Genomic DNA, 24,422 nt, shown 5'->3' with positions numbered 1-24,422 from the left:
CCTATTTTGCTGGCACTTTTCAGTGTGGTCTTAGCTCTTCATCCTCAGGTGTGGTCTCGTTTCAGGATGAAGGACTTCCCACTTGGCCTCCATTTTGTGCTCAGCTCTGGTCCCGAGTACTCTGCAGTTCAAGGGAGACTGGATGGCCGTAAGGGACCATCTGGGAGCTGTGGCACCCACTGGTCACCTCTGCTGTTCTCTGAGCTGCTTGTTTGGCTGTTGGCTTGCTTCCAGGGTCTGTCCCAGATATCACTGTGAAAATCTGTTCAATGGAAAGAGGGTTGTTGGGGAAAGGGACAGTTGGGAAGGGGAGGTGGCATTTGGACAGTGGTGAACCTTCCCTCTAAGGTAACACCGGTGGGATGTGTTCATATTCTGTGTAGTTCACCCACTTGGCATGTGCAGGTGTGCCGACCCTGCACTCCCTTCCTCAACAGTGAAGCACTCCCTCCCCCTGTCCCTCCCCCCCCCCCCCCCCCCCCCCCCCCCCCGGGTACCGTTATTGAGAACCTACTGTGTGTAAGATATGATGCATTGGAAGACCATCAGGATTTGTAACGGCTGCCATGCTCCTCTCTTGACCCTTCTCACCCAGCTTTGCCAGTTATCACCCAGCTGGCTGGGGTGTTCCCCATCCATGTCTGGGAGCTGAAAACATTTCATGCAGTGGCCTCATCTCATTTTGTCTATTTCGAAGTAGCAACAGCAACCTGTCAATCAACAAACATGTGTTTCCTTCTTTATTGTTTCATGACATTTGTGTGGCTTCCTGCTGGAGCCCCTTCCTCAGTGCTTAGCCAGGTTCTTCAGGTCTCCAGTGTTTTAACACACAGCAAAATCATCTTACCAGCCACCCAAAAGCTTCTCAAGGAAATCTAACAAGCTTCCTCCTCCCTCTTCTGGTTTTTGTTGTTGTTGTTGTTGTTATTGTTTTATTTTTAATTTGAGACAAGGCCTCACTGTGTAGCTCTGGCTGTCCTGGAACTCACTGTGTGGATCAGGCTGGCTTTGAACTCATAGAAATCCACTTGCCTCTGCCTCCTGAGTACTGAGATTAAAGCTGTGTGCCGCTGTACCTGGCCTGGAATAGATTTTGAAACATGAAAGCTGGCAAGGGAAATACTCAATAGAAAGTGAGTGTGAGACACTGGAGGAAGACTCTGGCAGATGGGCCTTCAGTGGGTCTCAGGAGCTACCAAAGGGTGTGTATCCATGAATTAGGAAACATTTGAGATGCTCACATGCTCATCAGAGAAGGCAGCATGGCCTGGCGGGTAGAGTAGGTTTGAATCTGCTGTCTGCAGCTTTACTCCCTGAGACGCTCCGAGACTTATCTCTCTAGAGATAAATGTGCCACTTCCAAATGTTTGTTTTGAAAGTCAAATGATAATATATGTAAATTTTCCATGCATAATCACTGGAATTAGCATAACTATTTAAAGGTAAGTAGTAAAAGCCAGTGAGCCTGTGAGCTTGGCATCTGACCATGTGGAGATCGTGAGGAGGAGGGAAGGGAAGCTGCAGCTGAGTAGTTAGAGGAGACAGTGTCGTCTCTGGTTCTAATTGAGATAGCCTTTACCAACCCTCAAAGAGGAAACAGTGTCGTCTCTGGTTCTAATTGAGATAGCCTTTACCAACCCTCAAAAAGTAGCCAATGCACCAGAGTCCCTGTTGTTGATAAGTGGAAAAGGAGTGACTGCAGGATTCTGAACAAAGGACAGTTCTGTCAGGAGATGAGGAGGAAGGCTTCATCAGGGAGGTCTGTGTAAAAGCACTGATGGAGGTGAGGTCCAGGAGGCAGAACCATGGGGCTTCTTTCTCACTACCAGACTGAACTTCTATGCAGAGAACTCTGGCTTGATCACAGCTTGTGGAGAAGAGGAGCCACACTTCCGGTGGATTAGCACAACAGACGTTGCATTAGTGTTCATTTAACAGTAGTTTAGCTAGCACTCCTGATCTGGGGTTGACTTTCTGCTTCACTGTATCTGGCGCCTTCTTTCATGGCCCATCACCCCCCAGGGTCTTAGAATCCCTTGCACTTGTCAGTGGAAGAGTGGAGAAGGAAGGTATCCTTCTATTTCAGCAGAGGAATAAATGTCTGCAAACCATGCATTTGAAGAGAAACTAATATCTGTAATATATATAAAGAACATCTACAACTCAATGATGGGGAAGCATACAGCCTAGTTTACAGTCGAGTAGAAGATTTGAGTAGACACGGTGGGTGTCTACAGACTCGCATCTGCCTGCCCTGCGGGGTAGGGGGTAGGCCAGACTTGAATGGCTCCAGAAGGCTGGGCCCTGAGGTGTTTCGTGGTGGTTTCATTATTCGTTGGCATTTTTTTTAGTTTTTCCTTTGGTATATGCAGAGCATCAGTTTCAGCCCCCCTGGTGAATACTGAAGTTCACAGCTTCTCAGATACGATGGCATGCAGTCTACATGTAGCTTAGGTGCATCTTCTGGACATTTCATATCCTCTGGGTTCCTGACACAAGAGCAATGTCACGGAAGTGAGGACCCCGAGTTCTATTGGAAGTCCCCAGGCAGCCACTTTATGTTTAACAGACTGGAGACTGGGGGACATGGAGGTCAGCTCTGGACCTGGGTACACACTGCACTGTGACCAGGGTGAGAGGCTGGCCTTTGGCCTCGGAGCTTCAGCTGTGAGATGCTGATTCCTGCTTGCACCGAGTTTACTGAAGAGCCCTGCCATCTCCAAGATGAAATGCAGGGGAGAAGTTAATGTGAGGAAAGCGGGCTATTAAGATGTAAATTGTTTTGTGTGTAAGAGCTTTCTTGATGTGCAGGCACACATTCACTTTTTATTCCCTTCTGTCGAGGCTGCCACATTTGGGAACTGAAGATGGAAATGTGGAAGCGAGCAGGTTAGACTCATGCAAAAAAAAAGCGACCAACATCTGCGTCTTGCCTGTGATGGAGTCAGCGTTCTGGTGCCTCCTCTTTTATGTCCTTGGAGGAAAACAAATCTCATGCAGGCGGCAGTTACTGCAGCCCATCACTTCAGGATTCAGCATGCGGGACATTAAAGCGAAGATGGTTATTAATGGGATTAAAACAGTAATAAAACTTTATGGAGGCATTTAATAACTCCTCCACATACCATGAAACAAGGCTAAACCTCACCCTTCACGGGTGAAGTGTGCTGTCTATCTTGGGGCCCACTGCTCTGACTTAGCTGAATGTCAAGAGGTAACTTAGATGAGATTTCTTCATGTGCATTTTATTGTTAAAACCCTCAGGATCCCAAACACTTAAGAGGTGAGACCCCCCAGAGAGCAGTGATCTAGGGGAACATTTTTGATAAAGAGTAGGCCATAGGCCCCTTTCACTTGCAGATACGTAAACTGGGGGCTGGCAGGCAATGGGAGCACTTGTCTATGCGAGCACTGAAGCGTGAGCTAAATCTAGTTTCCTCTCTTACCCGGGCTCAGTTACCCACAAATAGTCGAGTGCACACAGGCTGCTGTTCTCCGCTTCATGAACACTTCCATAACTGGCTATTTCTGGATATAGGTGTGGCTCCTCCCTCCAGCAGCTCCCTGTTTTCTCTGTACCTTGTCTGGAAGAGTCCCTTCCTGTTGCAAAGGTTGTTCACACCTGGTTTTGTTTCCTTCACTTTTATTGAACAGACCATTTGGGTTTTTTTTTTTAAGTCTGTGTGTATTTAAATCTGTGTGCATTCATGAGTGTGTGGATGCATACATGGAGGTTGGACAACAATCTCAGGTGTTGCACCCCACTTCCCACCTCTCTTTATAGATCCCACCACTGCAAATGCCGGGCTAGCTGGTCCCGTGAGCTTTTGGGGATTCTCCCACCTCAGCTTCCCAACAGAGTGCTGGGATTACAGGCATGTGTCACTGTCCTGGCTTTTATGTGGGTCTTTGCCCTGTGTGGCAGGTGTCTTATTCACCAAGTCTTGTCCTCAGTTGTGAACAAGTTGTCTTTGAATCACAGAGAATTTAGAGCCACAATAGGTTTGGAAGCTCTTCGTAGCACGAATCTTAAAAGGTCTTAAAAAAAAAAAAAACAAAAAAAAACAAAAAAAAAAAAAAAACACAAAACCCAGAGCCAGGTGAAAGCTGAAAGATCAGAGAAGCAGAGCAGCCAGCCACCAGCTTACCTCTACGAAATCCTCAGCCTCAAGGGAGTGAGGTCCTGTTTCCTCACGCCCTGCATCACTTCCTGGGATTAAAGGCGTATGCTTCCCAGTACTGGGATTAAAGGTGTGTGCCACCACTGCCTGGCTCTGTTTCCAGTGTGGCTTTGAACTCATAGAGATCCAGACGGATCTCTGCCTCCCAAGTGATAGGATTAAGGGTCTGTGCCACCACTGTCTGGCCTCTATATCTAATCTAGTGACTGGCTCTGTCCTCTGATCCTCAGACAAGTTTATTAGGGTACACAATATATCACCACAGCTCTTCATTGTTCAAATGACAAAAGGTAGAATAATGGAGGCCCAGATGCTTGCTCAGGACCCCAAGTTCTTGCTAGGAAGGGCCTGAGATGATCAGAGATGTGTGGCCCAGGCCCCTTCTCTCCATATGTTCGTCTCTCCAAGGCCAGTGCTTAGCAGAGGTACCACTGGCCATTCTGTCTCACCTCCAATCTGGCCCCGGCTTTTCTTTAGTTTTTGTGAAGTGGATGGAACAGTGCCTTCTTTTGAAGGCCCACAGTAGCTACAGACTGGCTGATGAGAGCCTCATGATTGCTGGGAGTTGAGTTGGAATGTTGCTGATGGTTGTGGTTTGGATATGAATCATTCCCCATAGGTTCATGTGTTTGAACACGTAGTTAGTCCCCAGCTGGTGGCTCTGTTTGGGAAGGTTGTGGAGCCTTTAGGAGGTGGAGCCTTGTTGGTGGATACATGTCATTAGGGCTGGGTTTTGAGGCTTTGTAGCCTGGTCCTACTTCCTGTTTTCACTCTCTACTTCCTGTGTGCAGATGAAATGTGATCTTTCTGCTTTCTGACTTTGAGGCCAGCCTCACACTCATGCAGGCAAGCCTTCCCTGCCATGAGATACTATGTCCCCATGAAACTGTAAGCCCAGATTTCTGTGGGATGTCTTTCTATATGCTGTGAATATGTGTTGCTTCCATTGGCTAATAAATAAAGCTGTTTTGGCAAGGCAGCGTAGAGGCAGGTGGGAAATCCAAGCAGATACATGGAGAGAAAAAAAAAGAGAGTAGGGAGAGATGTCTAGCTGCCACCCAAGGAGCAGCAAGATGCCAGCAGACCGGTAATGCTATGGCCATGTGGCAAAACATAGATTAATAGAAGTAGGTTAATTTAAGATAAAAGAGCTAGCTAGCAAGAAGCCTGCCATAGGCCATACAGTTTGTAAATAATATTAAGCCTCTGAGTGATTATTTTATTAGCGGTGGCAGAACTGTGGGGACTGGGTGGGGTAGGGGGTTGCGGGAGGAACTGGAGAAACTCACCACTACACAAGATGAACCCTTTTCTCTGCTAAGTCGCCTTTAGGGCATTTTCTGACAAAAACAGCAGTCAGGAAGCAGAGAATGCAGGGCTCAGCTCGCTTGGTCTCTCATTCACTGTGGACCTGGCCCATGGGATGGTGCTCCCAATACTTAGGGCGTGGGTCATTCCACCTTCGTTAAATTAGTCTAGAGCAGCGGTTCTCAACCTTCCTAATGCTGAGACCCTTTAATACAGTTCCTCATGTTGTGGTGACCCCCAACCATAAAATTATTTTTGTTGCTACTGCATAACTGTGATTTTCTACTGATATGAATCGTAATGTAAATATCTGATATGTGGGGTATCTGATATGCGACCCCTGTGAAAGGTTCGTTCAACCTCCAAGGGGTGGCAACCCACAGGTTGAGAACTGCTGGTCTAAAGAATCCCTCATGGATGTGCCAAATCATGGGAACTGACATTCCAAGTGTAACCACCACAGAGCCATTTGGTTGAAACTGTTGGTAAAAGCCTTTGGTATCATCATAAGAGACCTCTGGTGTTCGTTCACCAACTCAGATGTAAGATTTTATTAGACTCCAAAACTCAAGGCAGAGATTCCCTGCTGTGCTGTAACCTGCGTACTGATGACCCAGCAATATATTTAGGTAGGTGGCTTGATTTGTGACTTTCATCTTTTTGTCATCTGACTGTACAAGTTTTTATCACCTCTTCCACAGCAGAGCATGTCAAGGCAACCCAAATCCATGGTCACTCATCGTTAGTTCAGGGTAATCCACACTCATTCCCTTTGAAGCAGCAGCGTTTGGGGTTGAAAGTTGGCACCCCTCCTGGGGATGCCCTCCCATCTACCCTCCCATCATCTGCACCCTCAGCTGGAGACTCACTCTGGTGCCCTGGCCTGAAGCACCGTGGAACACCCAAGGCAGATTTCAGAAATAACTCTGAAAGAGAGGATTTGTTATGTTTGAAAGAAAGTCACTGGAGGCGGGGCCCTCGTGGATTGACACAGTGAGCGGGTCAGCACTGCCAGCACAGCAGTGCAGTCCTCGTCCCATCTTGACCTTTATGGTCACTGAGTGGACCCTCTCCAGCCGACTTGATCAGATATTTGTCCTTGCATAAAGGGATATGCTTTCTAGTATGAGCCCTGGCATGCCATTGCTGCTCAATAAAAACTGGTCAGGAGCAGAAGCCATAATAAATGGTGATGTTGGAGCAAGAACCTCCTGCGGGAATATCAATACAATTAGCTCTTCCTGCCTGGAGGTGCTTCTGCAGAGGCTGAGGGAAGAGAGGTGGAGGCACCTCAGCATCCAGCTTCAGCAGAGCAGCAAAGCAATGCTCCTTGAGGAAGCTACAGAGGCAAGGGGGGCCTATACTGATATCAGGCCCTCCGTGGAAGTGTGGCTCTGGTTCTGCCACTGTGCTGTGCTGGTTGAATTGGGGTCTGCACTCTGAGTGGGACCCCATGCTACTGTATTGCTAGCTATGGGCTTCTTCCCTGTTCCTTCCCACTCTCAATCCCAGCAGGTATTGTGTGGAGTCATCATCCACTTTTGCAGTGAAGACAGAGGTAGCCATAAAATTGTTGTGTAGTGATACAGGGTCAGTGACTCCCTGCTAAGCCCTGGTCCAGACAGATTCCTGCCGTGAGGGATCACAGACGAAGACGTCAGTGCCGTGCACTTTGGTTCCGGCCGCTGGGTAGTATGACCTGAAGTCAGGAATGTAAAGGTCCTAGCTTTGCTTTTCTTGGGGTTGCTTTGGCTTTTCAGGGTCTTTGTGCTTCTGTGAACTTCAGGATTTAATTCTAACTCTGTAAGGAAAGCCGTTGGTATTTTGGTTGTGATTCTAAGGGTTTCCTGGCATGGATGTTGGGAACTGTTCTCTGCCAGAGAAGCAAGCTCTCCTGACACTTGGGCCATCTCTCCAGCCCTGTGTGAGGTTTGTTCAGTGTTGATTTGACTTGCGAACAATCTATAGAGTGGGTGTGCATCTGTGTTTGTCTGGATATGAGTCTAGTCTTTGTGTTTCCATTGTGTCCTTGTCAGGTTTTGGTAGAGTAATGATTGTCTCATAAGGTGCTTAGGGAAGGGCACTGTCTCCCTGGGTAGTTTGGGGAGGACAATGTTCCTTTCCTTGTTTGTTTATATTGATAATTAATGTTGGCACCCAGACAGCCTTGTTAATATGTGCCTTTCCCTGGCTTCAGGGCCAATGGCCACAAATGTAGTTATTATAAAGCCCATTTGCAGTGGGTGCATAGCTGTGTTTGCATCTGGATCTTTCTGTGTATATGCATGCAATGACACATGTATTCCGGGTGTCTGTGATTAAGAGCAATGTTACTCTTTTTCTTTAAGAATTATTTATTTAGTGTACGTGTGTGTGTGTGTGTGTGTGTGTGTGTGTGTGTGACACCTGTGCTGGTGCCAGTGGAAACCAAAAGATCCCCTGAACTGGAGTTACAGGTGGTTGTGAGTCACCATGTGAGTGTTGGGAACTGAACCAGTGTCTTCCACAAGAGCAGCCAGTGCTTTTAACAACTATCTGTCTCCCCAGCTCAATGCTAGTTCATTTTAAATTACAACTTTTGATTAGACTGAAAATTACCAAGACATAAAATGTTATCTCTAAATTTATGTTTATGGTTTGCATTTCTAGATTTAAGTATAACTGAATCAATGTGATGTATTCAGGTATGGGGCAAAGTTAAACAGATAATTTCTACGGGGAGATGATGGCCATGTATTTCCCCTCTGAGAGCCGTCATGTATAGGAGGCATGACTATTTCCTTTCAGGTCACTGAGGGAGGGGGTGTCTACAGCTTCTTTCTTTTCAGCTGTCAGGTTTAATTAGCAGCTGATCAGACACTGATGGGAAATGAATTCAGAATATCTGTGTCAGTCTGAAGGCCTGAGCATCTCACAGACCAGAAACACAGAGCTGGCTTTATTTCCAGTTGCTCATCATTTGTGTTTGTTGAGGATGGACCAATTGTAGCCACTGCTACAGACTGGTCACAACTGGATAAATCAAAGGCCCCTTCCAAACAGCTGTGCCGTGGTGTGTGGTGGATTGTCAGGCAGCAGTGGGGTGAGCAGGAGGGCGGCATCCTGAGATGCAGCTCTTGTGTACAGGGCCAATGGCAAGGCCTCTCTTCTTATGAGCACATTTGAGCATAAACATGGAGGTTGGAGAAGGGATGAAGGGAGGTGAGGGGGAGGACCAGCCATGCCATGTAGGTGACAGGCATTCTCTGACCATCTCAGTATTCCTGTCTTAATTCAAAATAAATAGAACAGTTAATACTTCTCTATTTCTATGAAGATTGAGATTTTTGTTTTCATGGACTCAGCCATAAGTGTTTTTTCCTATTGCTGAAAAAAAAAAACCAAACAAACAAGCAAAACCCAACAACAATAAAAACACTGATTCTATTAGTATTTCTAGGACTTTAAGGTCTAGAATTAGACATTTCTAATACAAATTCATTTTTATTTCTAAGTAAAATTCAGACCCCAAACAGACACACAGTGCTTCTCTATGTAGTTGGACATTTCTCTCCCGCCCACCACTTCCAAAATAACCACTCAGAAGCTTAATATTACTTCTAAATGTTCAGCCAATAGATCAGGCTTATTACTGTGGTGATATTTTGTTGTATTCTAATAAAATTTGCCTGAAGATCAGAAGATAGAGCCAGCCAGAGTTAAATACCAAGGTCAGGCAGTGGTGGCACACACCTTTAATCTTAGCACTAGGGAGGCAGAGATTCGTCTCGATCTCTGTGAGTTCAAGGCCACACTGGGCTACATGAAATTGATCCAGTCTAGGAGAGAAACAGAGCCAGGCAGTGGTGGCACACACCTTTAACCCCAGTATTTGGGAAGCACACAAGCCATTAATCCCAGCACTAGGAAGGTTGAGACAGGAAGTGAAATGGCTGGGTGGAGAAAGGCGTATAAGGCGTGAGGAGACAGCAGTTCAGCTCCCTTTCAGGTGAGGACTCAGAGGCTTGCAGTCTGAGGATTCATGGAGATGGGATCTCACCTCCCTTTCCGCCTGAGCATTCGGTATCGGTGAGAAGTTTCTCTAGTGGCTTGTTCCTTTGTCTCTCTGATCTTTCAGCATTTACCCCACTATCTGGCTCTGGGTTTTTGTTATAAGACCACTTAGGATTCATGCAACAATTACTAACTAGCTCTTACCTGTAAATTAACCCATAATTCTTATCTATGTTTAGCCATGTGACTTGGTATCTTTTCTTAGTACAACATTCTCATCTTACTTCCTCTGTGTCTGGCTGGTGACTCCTGACTCCGCCCTTCTCCTCCTCCTGACTCTACCCTTCTCCTCCTCCTGACTCCGCCCTTCTCCTCCTCCTGACTCCACCCTTCTCCTCCTCCTGACTCCGCCCTTCTCCTCCTCCTGACTCCGCCCTTCTCCTCCTCCTGACTCCACCCTTCTCCTCCTCCTGACTCCGCCCTTCTCCTCCTCCTGACTCCGCCCTTCTCCTCCTCATCATTCTGTTTGGCTTTCTCACCTAACTTCCTGCCCAGCTATCGGCCTGTCGGCTTTTTATTAACCAATGAGAATAATACATATTCACAGTGTAGAAAAGGATTGCTCCACAGCATCTCTGTGTTATGTCACGATGTTGAAATGTCAGATAATAGTGACTAGGTCCCCCACTTTCCTTTTAGGAAGCTGTCCATGTGAGGATGACTAACTGAGATCCTACAGTTTTTCTATATGTGTTTTCCAAACTCCTTGTGCTTATATTTTGTTTTGTTATAAAAAAAGAAAACAACTTTGGAAGGGGCTGGAGAGATGGCTCGGTGGTTAGATGCCTCTGCTCTAGTAGATAAACTGAGTTTGGTTTCCAGTACCCATGTGGGCAGCTTACAGCCACTTAAAACTCCAGCTCCATCCATACTGCACTTGGTGCATACACAGACAGACCACACACACACACACACACACACACAATTAGAATATTTTTCTCCCCATGCTTCCCCTTTCCTCTTAATCTCCAGTTGTGATTCATATGAAACAAATGTCTTCTATGTACTTATATATGTACTTGAATCTCATCTCTGTTTCCCAATTTAATCTTTCTACTTTTCTTAGATGGAGTCATTTCTACAGCTCTGTCTTCAGGTGTGCTGAGTCCCCTCCCCGCTTCTTCCCACCAGGGATGCATCATGCACTTTTTGTTTCAGATTCATAAGTTTTATGTCTCGGGGTCCACTGTTAATTTGTTATGCCTGTGTTTTCTATGTCATTGTATATTATCCTTGGCTACTTTAAAACGCTGCTGCATCACCTTGGTGTCTCTCCTGCCCTCTGTCTCTCCTGGGTTGTAGATTGCACTTCCTGGCTTCTGGTGAATTCTGCTTGTTTTGTTTTGCAGGTGGTTATTCTGGGGCCTGTGCTGCACATCCGAGTCCTGTCTGTAAACAGAATGCCAAGTCTCCTCTGGCTGTCACTTAATTTATAGGTGGTTCAGCTTGAGTCTTTCAAGGCTTATTTGAAATTCCTGTTGCCTCAGCTGTGTTAATAAGGAATGGCACTGTGGGTCTTAGTTAAATACTCAAGAATCTTTAGCAAGGCCTCCCCTCTGGGCTTTCAGAACTTGTTTCCAGCTGTGTGAGATCGGCAGCTTCCACAGGGCTCAGGCTTGCAGGGATGATCTTCAGCACACTTCCCTCTGTTTCATACAAGGAACACCTTAGAACTTACCTTGAGCTAAGTTTGGGGAGCAATGTGCAGGTCTCTGAGTGGGTCTTCATTTCTCTGCCCGTAACCTTTGGCTTTCCCGTCTGACACTAACTCCAGTGCCAGCTTCTCCTCACTGAGAAAGAGGGCCTGCTCTGCTCAGGCCTGCCGCCTGCTCCTGGGAAAGTCCCACTAGCCCCACACTGCAGGAGTAAGGGAACTGGATTCAGGTTTCTCTCTCTAGAGCTGGAGCCTTGCCAGTTTCTGTAAATCCCACTGGGTGAGAATAAGACCATTATCACAGTTTTAGAGCCAAATTTGAAGGAAGCTTCATTAAATACTGACCAGGAAGATGGACACTGACCAGGTCCACACCTGGGATCCCCAGAGAATGCTACCAAAGTATGTTAGTCAGGTGATTATAAAGGCAAGCTCCGTAAGGCTACGTACTTCCTGCCTTTGTCTGATGGGGGCAAGCATACATCCTGAGGTACTTCCTGCCTATGTACCTCCCTCCTATGTGTTATCAAACACGTCCTATGCCACTGGGGCAACTGACCTTGTTTATAGCAGTGGAAACATGTGGCTTATTACCTTTCATGAACAGCCCCCAGCATTCCAGGAAGTAATCTGTCCTTGGGCAAGTGGGGCTTACAGGTCAGAGACACTTTTGTTTTATAGATCTCTTACGCACAGTCATTTACACTCAATACATCGCCCTCACATGTCCTGTCTAACATTTGAGGAACAGTCATCTCCTGTATTTAATCTGGCGTTAACGTCATGGGTTAGGACTGGTGTGTACCAGTTACATCATCATATAAAAGTATCATCATGCCTTGTAGGACTGGTGTCTACTAGTTGTGCTATCATCTAGAATTAATTAGGAGGTTTGGTGTGTGCAGTCATGTTTTTTCACTAACTTTCTTTTTTGTGTATATGAAAACACTCCCATTTGTGAGAGTCATAACTTTCCCCCTAACTATCATTCCTGTCCTTTGTCTGTTTTTCCTGCTGCCGAATTCACAGACATTTACTTGATATGGTGTTGGCTATTGAGAGGCTCTGGGCCAAAGGAAGAAGTCCTCACCCATACCCTAAAGCACAGTCACTGTGCCTCAACTTCCTTGATGATTGGTTAATCCAAAAACCTACCGACTGAATACTTTCTGTGTTCCAATGTCATGGTCCTCATTGTAGAGCTCAGAAAGGACCTTACTCAGTTTAAATACATGCTCTCCATTTTAAAGGTGTGTTCCTTCGTTAGTTATCCTTTCTGTGAGGAGCTTGCAGTCCAGCTGGGAAGAGACGCCTTGTCTGAGAGGATGGATGGTGTTGCAGACTTGGAAAATGTACACAGACACTCTTAAAGGGGAGAGTGTTGAGTGCAGAGGGGTGGGTTGAGGGGAGCCAAGGCTGTGATGGTGTAGGGCAGTACCCCTGCACAGGGCAGTGGGAACAGGGTACCTTGGTGTGAAGGATGACTGTGGAAGGCAGTGGTTGTGCACTGAGGCTGGAGTGTGGAGAGGTGAATGTGGGGCTGGACTCAATCTCAGCCAAGTAATGGTTGGCACTATGCCCAGGCTACGGCAGCAGTAGAGGGTGTTGTGCTGGGGTGGTGAATGCAACATTGTACCAGGAGTGGGGGTCACATGGTCCTTTGACCTACTGAGCTGTTTGCAGGACTTGGTTCTATGATCAGAGGAGCTCCTCTTCAATGACCATGCTGCACCAGGACCAGTGTGTCAAGTCATAACAAAGGTCATCACTGCCCCTAAATGCACTCTGTCTTCAGAAGTCCCCATTGTTATCTCTTTGCTTCCAATCGAGGATGGTTCCCAGCCGACTAGTACTGAGCAGCAGAAAGCCCAGCCAGGTGGCGGGGAATAGGCAAGTGGGGAGGATGCTCATAGAGGGCCCACCAGCAAAGCATCTTTGGGAAAATGCAGCCTAGGCTGGAGGGTGAAGTGTAAAGGGGAACAGCCTGTGCACTGGGTCGGAAGTGGAGAGGATGGTGGGTTTTTTCTTCTCTGAGATGGGCTGCTAAGCATCAAACCCAGAGCCTTTTTCACACTGGAAAATCCCACCACTGACTCACACACCCGGCCCAGCATGGTGCTCTAAGTACCAAGAGTGTGTTTAGCAGAAGACAGAAGAGATGGGGGTAAAGCTGACTCATGGCAGCGGGATCCCACGGGAGGGGAGAGGTTGCAGGAGGCAGAGCGGACTGAGATGGCATGAGCTGTGGGGGGAGGGGATGGGCCCCTCCCACTCAGAGGGCCCAGGAAGGATTGGTGGCACTGTGGTGTCTTTCAGACAGCCAGGCAGCACTTACCCTGCATCTGCCTTTCAGGATCTGAATTTCAGTGCAACTCTGAAACTTTCTTTAAAACTGGGACAAGCCAGGGGAGAGTGTGAGCAGGAAGGGAGAATTTCTCTTGCTTTTGAGAGTTCAAACCAAAGCCTTACAGTGAGCTAATTAAGCTTCCAGCCCCAGTTATAAAAAATGCTTCAAGTCCTGTCAATCATTCCTTTTGATTTTTTTGAAAGATGTAAAATATCTGTATTTTTTCTGATCACCCAAGCAATGCATATTCATTATAAAAATTTAAATAATGCAGAAGTACATGAAGGTAAAAATGAGCCCCCCTCCCACAGAGGTGACCCACACTATGTATCCACCTGTGGAGAGCTTACTTACCCAGCAGCCTGAGGTGTGAGGAAGAATCTAGGACTGAGCCAGCTTTCTTCAGCTTTCTCAGAAGTTGGCGCTCTCAGCTTGGTGGAAATAAGGACTGTCTGGCCGGAGCAGATCACGTCTGTACAGGGATGCCATGCGTGGCCCAGGGGCCCTTGACATGACTTGTTGTAAAAGTCACACGCTGCGCCTAACAGGTGGTCACTGAAAAGGCAGGGGGACAGTTCTTGGTACATTGTCTTCTGCTGTTTTTTCCCCGTATTGGGTGCCAGAGATGTGTCTCTTTCTTAGTCTGAGTTTTTGTTGTTTTCATTTTTTTTTTTTCTGAGACAGGGTTTCTCTGTGTAGCTCTGACTGTCCTGGATCTCGCTCTGTAGACCAGGCTGGTCTCAAACTCACATCGATCTGCCTGCCTCTGCCTCCCGAGTGCTGGGATCAAAGGCGTGCGCCACCGCTGCCTGGCTTTGTTTTCCAGCTTCTCTACTTGTTCCCTGAGCACTTTCCACGGAACCGTCATTTGTGTTTCTGTCCTTTACTTATGAGTGTTCCGACTGTTCACGCTCTCCTTGATGCTTTGTAAGGGCTCTGGTGCTTTGGGGACACGAACACACTTTGCATACACTTGAATTACTCTCCGCACCTCTTGAACTGTAGTTGGCTGACCTTCATTGTCAAATCCATCCTGTTTTCTTGCTCTTGCTGATGACCCCACCCCCCAGATGAGGGCTTGGTCTCCTCTGTCTAAGGCTTCTGTCAGGTTGGATTGTTTCTGTGAGTCACGTGAACTGTAGACTTACCCCTAAAGTGAGATTTTTTTTTTTTTTTTTTTTTTTATGATGAAGTTTATTCCTACTAGGGCTTAATGCCATCTGTTCACTTCCTTATGTACTAACAGGTTCCCCTGACGTCTGTCTGGACTCTGTCCCCTGCCGGACCTTTTCATTGCTGTGTTGGAATCCCAGCATTTGAGTTTGTGTCTGTGGAAATGTTTCCTGGGTAGTGACTCAACCTCTTAAGAAAACCCGCCTGGCTATCATTTTCTACTTATGTTTCAAACAAACCTTGAAGCTTGTTTGCTAAAGTCTCTAAACCTCCAGTAAGATTCTGAACCCCTGTGGTGATTCCATGGGCATTCGGGTTTGGTTTTATCCACACTTTCCACGGGAGCTCACCTGCCTTTCCATCTATTCAAGCCTCGTCTGTCTTTTTTGTTGTGTATCTCATAATTCCTTACATTGTTCTGTTTCTCCTCAAATGCATCCCTGAGCCACTGTTTCGGATTCGATGTCACTAGGCCATGAAGGGTTTTCCGGTTGTGTGGGAAGCCTTACGCTCTGACTGGTGATGGACATTTCGCCGAGATTCATGTTATGTAAACAGTGACAAGTTTCTGTCATTGTTTGGAGATTTTCAGCTTACTTGCTGCCTGCCTGTTCTGGTCATCCCGAGAGAATCCAGAATGGCAGCCAGGAGACGCCTCTTTTTCTTGTTTCTGACTTATGTGTTCAACCTCAAGGCCTCAAGTTCAACCTCAGGGCCAGCTACAACTACAAGAAACCAAATGTGTGTGTCCCTAGCCAGAAAGAAGGTGCCCTGTGTCCTCTAGCTTCCTGGCGCTCCCACCTTCAGTGAGGCACCCCAGGCCTCTCTGTCTCTATCTTACGGCCCTCCAGCCTCTGGCTGCCCTGAGATTTGGCTCCCTCACTTCAGCAAGTTCTAGAGCTGCCTTTGAAAGTTCCCCTTCAGGTAACTTTGGTTTGTTCTAACACAGCCGCTAATTGCCATGGTGAGTAATGGGCTTGTTAGTGAACAGCAATGAGTTTCTGGACTGCTCAGGCCTCTGGCCACACTGGAGTGTCAGTGACTGGGCACCTGTTCCTGAAGTACCTGCTAGGAGCCAGGGCTGCACAAGCAGTGGGTGCCCATGCAGAAGGAAGACAGATATTTCTCAGGCAAGTGAGCAGCTTGCTTCTATGTTGAGGTGGGGGATGGGGGTCCAAGACATTGAGGAGTGGGGGAGGGTATTCCAGAGCCTGGTGTCCTGCAGGCAGTGGAGAGGTAGGTTCTAGAGGTATCAGGAGCCATCAGAGGCCCAGGGCGTGGAGGAGAGCGAGCACCATGCCGGCTCGTCTGTTTTCAGCAGTGTGTCCTCATTTCCGAGCCCCGTGCTCACTGCTGTGTCTTCATGGGCTCCATTTAGATGTAAGTGAACACGCTGTGGTCCCCTCAGGACCTGAGTTGATTTTCATTGTAGCTTCAAAGTCTCCAGAAATTTGACAAGTTAAGGCTGTCAGTTTTTTCCTAAATAATATTTATTTTCTCCACAAAACAGCAACAACCCCACCACACAAAAGTCCTTGGAGATGCTGTGTGCACTCCCCGCTGGGTGTCTCACTTCGAGGGTCTGACATTGCTCTGCAGCAGCTGCAGCAGCTGGAGTGGCACCTGTTAATTAACTGTTGCTGACGATGTCATTGAAGTGACAATTGCTGTGGGATTACAGGCTGCTGTCTACAGGGGTGAAGATACACAACTTCAACAAAGCAGGCTTGTTTTTAAAGTTTGTTTTTTTAATTAACATATCTGGGGGGAGGTGCAGTTCACTTGGAGGCCAGAAGAGGGCCTGGAGCTAGAGTGACATGTGGTTACGAGGCACCATGTGGGTGCTGAGAGCGGAATTTGGGTCTTCTAGAAGAGCCACGTGTGCTTTGAACTGCTGGGCCCAAGTTTATTTTAAAAGTTAGCCTAAAGCAGAGTGACCGAAGAGACTTGACAGCCCACGTGAAGGCCCTCCCCACACTTTCCTGATTAGACTTTAAACACTACGTATGTGTTCAGACTTTGGACTTATGGGATACCCATGTGTCCCTCTTTATGCAATCCCAGTTGTGTTGGTTACAGGAAAGCAGCTGCCCCGGGCCGGGGCACATGGCCCTCTCTGGGGATGTCAGCTGTGGCTGAGCTGTGGGAGTAGCAATGGGCACATTGTGAGAATCCTAGAGGCACTGGGTGATTCAGTTCCCTCGAGCTGGGATATCACGATGACTGACTTTAGGTGTGGGCAGACATTGGTTTATAAACAACAATCAGAGTTTAATGTACATTGTTATTGAGCTTGTGTGAAAATGATATTTTGTGTAGCGTACTGCCAGGTTCCTAGATAACCATTCAGAAGGCGCTGCTTCCCTCTTCTAAGTACATAGTGCTGTTGTTTGGGTCTGGGTTGCCCCTCCCACCCTCGTGTTGAAGGCTTTGCCCCAGCCCTGGCACTATAGAGAAGCTGTCGGACCTTTAGAAGGTGCAGCCATTTAGCTATGAATCCACCTGTGATTGGCTGGTATAGTCACAGCCCTCAGGACTCAGTCAGCTCTCAGGGCCCAGCTCTGAACACCGCTGCATGCAGGACAAGCCTTGTGCACTTGAGTCTGGAAAGGCTCTCCGTACACACCACCTCATATTTGTTTGCAGTTGTTGTAGCAACTGTGATGATAAATGGAGTGTCCAAAACAACACAGGTGATTGTTCTTGTGTGCTGCAGGGGGTCAGAAGTCCAAAGTGTTGGGCAGGCTTGATTCCTTCCAGAGACTTAGTTTTATGCCTCGAGAAAGAAAGCTGGAAAGCTTCTGACAGTCCTGTCCCTCTTAACCATGATCCCTTCTTGCCAAATTCCAGCATTTTGCTTCTGAGGTCACAGTCCCCATGACTTCAGTGTCTCAGGAGACCTTAGGACTCACTGAGTCCACCTGGGTCATCCAGGTTACTGCCTCAAGCTTTGTTCTTTCATTCAATCATGTTTGCAGAATCCTGTTGCCATATGAAGTCAGTTCACAGGTTTCAGAGATTAGGATGAGGGCATCTCTGGTCAGGACATGTGTGGAATGAAGATAGACCAAGATGGCTCCGAAGCTTTTAACCTCAGTGAAATGTGGACTTGTGTTTACGTGGCACCATGGCTGCTGTGGCTGGTACTTGCTATCCTCAGGGAAGGGAGGCTGAGCAGTAGAATGCTCTGTGACTTAGAAACCCACATTTCACCAGTGTTTCCATTCATACCCGGCCACAGGGTCCAAGACAGGCTCCTCTGAGTTCACCCTGCACATTCTGTTGAAGCAGTTTTAGGCTGGGTGTGGTGGTACATGCCGGAATCCTAGCTCTTGGGAGGCAGAGGCAGGAGAATCACAGCCACAGTTTGAGGCCACCAGTGTCCATTTGGTGAGTTCCATGCTACTCAGGGTTATGTAACAAGATTTTTTTCTCCAAAAAGAACAAAAACCAAAACCACATAGAAGGACGGGGCAGAGGGAATCGAGGAGGGAGAGGAAAGAGGGAGGGGAAAAAAGGAAGAAAAAGAGAAAAGAAGGAATGGGGAGGGAGGATGGACGGAAGGAAGGAGGGAAGAGGAAAGGGGGTGGAGTTGCCTTAGCCGATGGACTAGCTTCAGTGGTAAAGCTTTGATTGACTGTGGGAAGAATGACTTCCACACTCCTGACCGCCTCTTCCTACAGAGGCCGGTGTTAATGAACCCCAGGAGAGGTGACCACAGGTTTGCAAGATGCAAATGTGACGTCTCCCAGAAGGAAGCCTGTGTTTAGGCAGGGTCACATTAGACTTTAGAGCTGTTCTGACCTTAAAGGCGAAGTGTCTTCCACAGGCTTAGATGTCCCCACAGTGCTCCAGAATCTGCTTTCCACTCCAGTAGATCACAACAAAGTCACGATATAATAAGGACGCTGTGACCGGAGCTGGGGCAGCTCGTGCACATTAGTATTCCCAGAACACTGAATGCATGGAAATGGGCTGTGAGGGGGGCTCCTTGAGGGTTTGCTCATAATTAATACAAAATCATTCTCAGAGTTTTTTGATGAGTTGGTTATAATGAATGCAGAATAATTCCAGGGTTCTCTGACTTAATGAAGTTTGGTTTCCTTTAGAGATGTTGGGTTAGAGCGGTAAACTGTTACGATTGGGGCTGGAGACATGGCTCAGTGGTTAAGAGCACTGGCTGCTCTTGCAGAGGACCTGGCAGGTGGCTCACAACCACTGCAGTTCCATGGGATATGATGCCCTCTTCTGGCCCCAGTGGGCACTGCAAGCACATGATGTGCATACACACATAAAGGCAAAATACCCCACACATAAAAATTTAAAAATGAAAATAGAAAATAATAACCTAATGGCTGGGGAGTGCTAGAATGCTTTCCACGTGCCTTTACAGGGTGTGTGTGTGTGTGTGTGTGTGTGTGTGTGTGTGTGTGTGTGTGTGTGGTGAAGCTTCTTGGCAGTTGTGCCATTTGTACCTGGTTTTACCACAAAGCTACAACTCTGAAACCAGTATGGTTTAGATATAATTTACCCAAATTTTTATCACTTTTAGTGATAAAATGTTACTTTTTCATTTGTTGGGAAAATTTGATGTGTTTGCTGGAAGCCACACTTCACACTCTGTGGAAGACTGGAACCTTCAAGGGCTGAACTTGACCAGGTCCCATCCGGCTGGTGGTCTGGGGCTCAGGCCAAGTGCACTGTCGGTCCAGTGGAACTGGTGCTAAAGGCACGTCCTAGCTCTTTACCTGATGCTCCCACATGTGTGAGATTTTCGCCATGGAGAACACGTGGGTCTGCTTTGCATTGTTTTCCACAGCCCTGTTTGTCCTTTATGTTTGCAACATCATTTCCTCTTGTTACTTTGGACTCAGTCCTGTAAACTAGAGGATAATGCTAAATACAGTAACAGTAACAACATAAATGTTCACAGCATCACTGCACCACGCTGAGGGTTGGTAATGTGAGGCTCAGAGATCACAGTGGTACAAACCCACCAGTTCATGAATGAGATGTTTCTCTAAACTGTAATTAATCGCATTGTTTAAATGTATGAGAAAAAAATGCTTGTATTTTCTCCTGGAAATCAGCCAATTGTCCATGTCCTCTTGAGACTACTGGGTCTACCCCGGTCCCTGACTGGTTGGCCTGGAGACTCTGACTTCTGGTGCTTGTGTGTAACATGTTCTGTTTTGGTCAAGCCTGCTGGTGTGGATGTGTTTCTGAGTATGGTTTGGGGCTCTCTGCCCCTTGGTGTGAGTTCATGTGTGCAGCTGCCCTACTCCGTCCTGAGGACACTCTGGCCTTGTACTCAGCCACTACCTCAGGCTCTTGCAGCCTTTCTACCCAACCCCTTCCACAATGACCCCTGAGCCTTAGGAGGAGGGGTGAGGTACAGATGTCCCACTCCGGGCTGAGCAGTCCACAGGCTCTTATCCTCTGCACTTGGACCATTTGTGGGTCTCTGTGTGACCCGGCATCCACTGCAGGAGGAAGCTTCTCCGATGACATCGTGCACAGCTAGCTCAAGCCAGACCGCATCTCTGCATGGAGAGGGGAGATGGGCACAAGGTCCCCATTCTGTCCCATCGCCTGCCCTCCCCCTCCCCAGCTAGGGGGCTATTGGCAACTGATGGCTCTTAGGGGAGTGAGTTTCAAGAAGGTTGTTCCTGCTAAGTTGACCACATTCCAGGGGAAGGCCACGTGTCCAGGGATATATGGGCAGCAGCATAGATTGGACTTGATCAGTTAAAACAAAAGGACACAAAGTTGGGTGAGTAGGAAAGGGGAGTGGATCAGAGAGGAGCTGGGAGAAGGGGTGACCGAAACATGTTACATGAAATTCTCAACGAACTTAAAAAAAGAAAAGATCCCTTGGCCCATTCTAGACTCCTGAGCAGACACTGGGGATTTGAGGCTTAGAAACCTTCATTTTAAGCAGCTTTCCCAAGTAAACAGTGTTAGTGCCCAGTCCATACCACATTGAGCCACAGTGCCTCTGCCGGGTCACATGGCGTGTTATTTTTATCATCTTACGACAGAACTTTTCCTTTTTTTCTACCGTCAGGACTTGTTGGTCACGTCTGTAACATGTTCACAGAAACTGCCACACTGTGCTTGGACAGTGACAATAAGAACAGCACAGAGCCGGCGGCCATGCTGCTGACGTCGCTGCTTGATATCCTGCTGGGCATGCTGACGCACACCTCCAGCATCGTGCGGCAGGCTCTGCAGGTAAGTCCTCCTGGGCCTGCTTGTTCTGCCTCTGTGGTCTCCTCTGTGTGTCTTCCTCTAGCTTGGCTTTGCTTTCTCAAAGAATGTCTGTTATAGATGCAGCCTACTCAGGCCATGTGAGGTGGGGACATGACCAAGGAAGGCAGAGAGGGTCATAGAATCTTAAGGGAAGGCAGGAGAGCCTTAGTGGGCATCATCTGGGAAGCCACTCCTGTGTGAAGACAGCTTTTGCCTTGAGTGCATCAGGGGTTGGCCAGTAGTGGACAGATCTCTTTGCCCACCCTCAGCAGGAAGCTGAGCATGCCAACAGACTGGATGGTTATACATATGTTACATATGTGCCTGAATCTGTAGTAGTTATTCATTCTTATCACAAAATACCTGATTAAAAAGCAGTTTAAGGAGGGTTTTATTTGGCTCACAGTTAGAAGGGGCATAGTCTATCATGGTGGGAAGGCACGGGGCAGGAATGTGAGGTTACTGTCCCATTAAGTAGCGGTGAGATAGCAGACAGACGTTAACACCAGGGCCCATCCTGCTTTCTCCAGTGAAGGTTAACTATCTCAGGCATCTGTCTCCACACATAGTCCACATAAATTCCCTCACTTGCTTTCCTTTATAACTGATAAATATCCGGAACTGTGAGATGAGTCTGAGGATCTGGAATGTGTTCCACAGCCATAGACAGCATAAGTCAACCACGAATGTGACCCCTGTTCTGCACTGTGCTCTGTGAAAGGGAGAGGTGTGGTGTTACTGATGCCGCTGTGTGCCGGTGCCTCCCAGGCCCGCTTCATTTGATGCTCACTGACCAACTGAGTCATGTGACTCTTAGAGCAGGAGAATGGCATGCTGCAAGGTCAGATCATTGGCCTGTTTAAAATCTTGGTGAAATGACTGAGCCGTGTATCAGATGGTCCCTCTCGGCTCGGAGAGAAGCAGATGCTGTGGTTGAGGCTGAAATGCTACCTACGTGTCTCGCCCCTTTTCCTGCCCCACCCCCATGAGTCTCTCTTCAGCCAACAGCTTGGCGTTCTCACTGCTGCTCCCACAGTGGTGGTTTGTGAAGAGCTCTGAGTGCCTTGATGATCACCCTCTGTGGAGGTGATATCAGGCCACAAAGGCTGTAAATTGAAGGATCAGAAGTCGACAGACTCTGGGACGGTATTGTTGCTCTTTTGAATTCCAGGTGATTAGGTAGATAAGACACTCAGGATTTTAAGAACTAAAGCTCCTTGACACAAAACGTTTCCTGGTCTCTTCAGGCTGCCCCTCTCACCCCAGCCTCACTGGCTGTTGTGTGCTTTCCATAGCCCTTGACCCCCTGCACTCTGACTGCGGCTTTCTCAGTCCTCCTCACACTGTGGGCCGGATTGCTTTCTGAGGTGGCGGCTGACTTTGATCTCCAGTACCTGGTGTCTGTCTGCAGGAAGTGTGGCCTCAAGACTGAGTTAAAGGAAGGAGCTGGGGAAAGAAGCAAAGTCCTCATCAAAGACAAGTCCATCCATCCCGGCCTTGGACGCTTTGCACACCTGAGAGTTTGTTCTGGCACTTTAAAAACCCTCCACACTGGGGCTGTGCCCGTCAAGCCCCTGTCTGCGTCTGGCAGGAGCTTCTTTACAGGGGGCAGTGGAAGGGTATCAGTGTAAGGTGTGAGTCTCAGTCAGGTATGTGAGCAGCTTTGCTTCCTGGGGAAGAGAGACTCAGCAAGAGTAGGGGTGAGTGGGTGAGGGAGTAGGGGTGAATGGGTGAGGGAGAGCCGGGAGAGCAGTGACAGCAGGAGTCAGAATCCTCACCAGTTCCTACCCCAATGGTCCCACGATTCAGAATCAGTCCTAGTTCATCTCCCCAGGTGAGGGGGATGAGGGGCAGGAAGGCACAGAGAACTCAGGGGTATGGTGAGAGCCATCTGTTCCAATCCCAGACATACCACCTTTACCTGAGCAGCTCTGAGCCATGTGCCAGCTGTCTGCACACTGGTTTCTCATCCATGAAGCAGATACTGTAACTTCTGTGAAGGATTGCTATGAAACCTAGAAGAGAGACTAGAGCATACTCCATCGTTGTGTGTAAGCATCGTCCACGTCCTGGGAGGTTAGCAGTAACCATGAGCTTGTATCATGAGCATCAGGGAGAAGAAAAACACTTACCCACCCTGTTGGCAGGAGGCTTCCTTTGCTGACAAAACCAACCCCTGGGAAGCTGATGTGCTAGGGTGCTATTCTGTTTTGCCCTTAGGATCCCAGGACAGAACCAGGCACTTGTAATCTCAGATCAGAGAGAATGAGGTATGATAGAGATGTCCATTTGGACCGAGCATCCACAGTCTCGCAGTCGCTGTAGCTGGTCAGCTGTGCATCTACGTGTTCTTTGCCATTACTCTAAGAAACAGCATCTTTAATGAAGGTTGAGAGATGCAGTCACCTGCGGGTAGAAGAGTCACTGGGAGTCGTTTTATACTAATATCAGTAGTAGGTTCTTCGTACCCACCCCCGAGGCTCAGGGATACTGGGGTCTAAGAACCAGAGGCAGTGGATGGATACAAGAAGACTGCCGTCCAGACACAAAGGGCAGATGCTCATATGAACTCTCGGTGACTGAGACAGCACACAAGGCCTATGCAACCAAGCCAGACAGAGTCCCAGCATGGAAAGGGCTGGTGGACGTGAGCCCCACCCCTTGCTGAGGAGCTATTGGCAGGTGATAGTTGCTTGGAGAAAGTCTGTTTTCCTCAAGGAGTGGCCCCTGGTAAGTCAACCGCTACTCAGGACAGGCCCCGCTCCCAAGAGTATATTATCAGCATAAATTGGGTGGATTAAAAAAAAAAATAGGGAGCAAGAACATGAAGTTGGGTGGTTAGGGAGTTGTGGAAGTGGATCTGGGAGTAGTTGGGGGAAGGACGAATATGATCAAAATACACTGTATAAAATTCTGAAAGAATTGATAAAAATGGTTTGTTTGTTTTAAAAGGAATGTTAGTTTTTAGGGAATATCCAGTTGTTAAGTTAGGGAAGCTTGTCAATATACGAATGCTGATACGTGTGGAAATTCGATGATCTGAAGGTCAGGGTACTCTCTGGTGGATAATGGGGGCTCCTGAATCCAGCCGGGGCTCTGTCTCTCAGTGCTGAGGTGGCATAGAAAGCTTGCCGCCGTGGGGTCCTACGGTGGGACAGTCAGGCCGTGTTGTCTGGTGACAGTATTGTCCACACACTGAGCTGTGCGTGGTCTCTGACAAAGCCTGCAGGCAGCTGGGCTCTCCTGTGTCTGTGGTGCATTGTGGGACTCCCCACTTTGCATCTCCATGGTCTTCCCTTGTGACTCTGCCCCACGAACCAATATATGTGACGTTTTCGCCATCATTATGGTTAAATCTTGCCTTTCTTTTAAAAACAGCAATGGTCCATCGTTCCCTATGGTGTGACTCTCTGACTTAAGAGGAGATAATCTGGGCCTTGAACCCCCCTCCCCT

General features: G+C 47.8%; 1 protein-coding gene across 9 annotated transcripts in view; it reads left to right on the top strand.

The window, feature by feature from the left end:
* Ulk4 (unc-51 like kinase 4) overlaps positions 1-24,422 on the top strand; it is a 336,112-nt gene that overhangs the window by 181,293 nt on the left and 130,397 nt on the right. For 8 of the 9 annotated variants that reach the window (XR_008215107.1, XM_052724642.1, XM_052724631.1 and 5 more), the window contains one exon: positions 20,784-20,950. Coding sequence is in view for 7 of the 9 variants with exons in the window: in XM_052724642.1 (XP_052580602.1) it covers positions 20,784-20,950 (167 nt within the window). In the remaining 2 variants the exon portion in view is untranslated. Of the gene's footprint in view, positions 1-20,783; positions 20,951-22,263; positions 22,373-24,422 lie in introns of those variants that run through there. The other variant, XR_008215108.1, reaches the window with a different exon arrangement.

Source organism: Peromyscus californicus, unplaced genomic scaffold (genome assembly GCF_007827085.1).
Source record: "Peromyscus californicus insignis strain IS unplaced genomic scaffold, ASM782708v3 Scaffold_11__1_contigs__length_118956290, whole genome shotgun sequence".
Taxonomy (NCBI): domain Eukaryota; kingdom Metazoa; phylum Chordata; class Mammalia; order Rodentia; family Cricetidae; genus Peromyscus; species Peromyscus californicus.
The sequence above is the reverse complement of the archived record's forward strand: the minus strand, read 5'-3'. Positions and strand labels throughout refer to the sequence as shown.